The following is a 1,842-nucleotide window of genomic DNA, read 5'->3' on the forward strand; positions in this document are numbered from 1 at the left end:
GGTCAGATTCAATAAAGCCTACACCATCTGTTTAAAAAATTGCCAAGATTAGAATATGGACAATGCATAGTAATTCTGAAGGCACTACACCTCCGTGCAACTCTGCAATTGCATTGTAACCTTGACAACAAAGCTCATGGCTAACACCTAGCAAATGCAGGATAAAGAAATGGTATTACTATGAAACAGTGCATAAACACATTTTAAGAAACACAGAGAACTGCAATTGTATTTTTATATGTAGAGAAATTTTAAATTTACTTCACTTTCTATTTTGTTTTCAAACACCATGGATTTGCTTTCTTTTTTTTTTTACTGTCCAATTTTCGTTTATGAATGCTCCAAGGAACTAAGCTGTTGTTGAAGACATTCTACACAATACAATACACTCTGATTGATAAAATTATTTGTCTGATAAGGGGCCTTTTACTGCATTACCAGACAGTTTAAGGAAGGGACTGATTTCTCAAAATGAATTTCTCAAAATGAACACTGATGTTTCCATTTAAGGTATACCTGGACTACCTGACATCTCTGAAACTTAACTACATGTTCAAAACACAGTGCAAGGCATCTCTGAAATACATGCAGCATGGTTTAGAAACAATGCATTAATTACATTTACCTTTCGAAGGACAAAACACGCTTATCTGTTAACTCACAAGCAACTCCATGTTCGGCATGCTCCATGTTGGTTTTTCACTCAGTTTCTCGCAGGAAACACATTTATTCGTGTGTAGTACCTGCTTACATAAGGTTCATGAAGTGCAGCAGCTCATACAAAAAAACACAAAACACCTAGTAAAAAACGTTAAATCATTTAAGACTGACAAACCTTTGTGCATCTTGCTGTGAAAAACAAGAAGCAAGAAAGCCTGACTAACTGCTTTTATTTTACTGGGTGTACAAACTCTAGTAATCTGTAAACTGCTGCACAGTGCAGTTCATAGATTAGCAAAGGAACATGTAGGGGTTGCCTGTTTCAAGTAAAAGAGCATCCTCACTAGCATTATGCATATACTTCCCAATTACATTAAGTTAGTGTCACAGACAGAAAAAAAAACAGAAAGACTGCTAGTACAAATAAAGAGGGACAGGAATATTCCACTTTAATATGGAAACTGAGTAACACAAACTGAAAAATGAAAGACATGCCTGCACGTGGGGTGGGGCTAAATTACACATTTCTCTTGCAGAGTTTAACAGAAGAACTCATAAGGACTGTTTTGTGTAGTTATATGGCTTTGCATGACAGATGTGTTCCAGAAACGATGGAGTGACCGACCATCAGTTGCTAGTCTAGAGGATGATGCATGGAGGTCTGCTGTTTGTAATCTTCTGCACAGCTTCACCTGAATTTGCTTTCCCCATGGCTTCCATATCATCTTTTTCATAGGGAAACCCACCAGTTTCTAGCTTTGAAAACACCAGTTGTCCATTGATTTCAATTTCAAAGCTCCCTGTTCTCCCAACTGCACCAGAAATCTCTGCATCATGATGCACCTTTTAACCGCTGTGGCCAGTTCCTGATAGTGGGGCTCATAACCTCAGCAGCCACAGTACTCCAAGTGAATTTTAACTCCCATTTTGAAATACTAAAAAACAAATTTGTCAAACAAAGCTAAAATCTCCCTGTCCCACACCTACCTTCTTCCGGGTCTATTCTATGGATCGCAAATTCTCACCAAGCTTCAGGTCTCTCTCTTGACAAAACTCGAAAACACCTATAATAAAGTTGCTAGATTTGGTGCCAACTCTATAAATCTCACCACAGTCTTTCTCTAAATAGCTTAAACTGGCTAAAATTTCTCCACCAACTACTTCTCTCTCAGCTTCAAATCA

General features: G+C 37.8%; 1 protein-coding gene across 1 annotated transcript; it reads right to left on the minus strand.

The window, feature by feature from the left end:
* Positions 1-1,211: 1,211 nt before the first annotated feature.
* Positions 1,212-1,586, minus strand: MIEN1 (migration and invasion enhancer 1). The gene is given in 2 exon segments (XM_044055672.1): positions 1,212-1,502; positions 1,505-1,586. Coding segments are annotated over 2 exon segments (285 nt in total). The 3' UTR covers positions 1,212-1,299.
* Between the last annotated feature and the right edge of the window lie 256 nt (positions 1,587-1,842).

Source organism: Protopterus annectens, chromosome 14.part0 (genome assembly GCF_019279795.1).
Source record: "Protopterus annectens isolate FY-2018-M chromosome 14.part0, PAN1.0, whole genome shotgun sequence".
Classification (NCBI taxonomy): Eukaryota; Metazoa; Chordata; order Ceratodontiformes; family Protopteridae; genus Protopterus; species Protopterus annectens.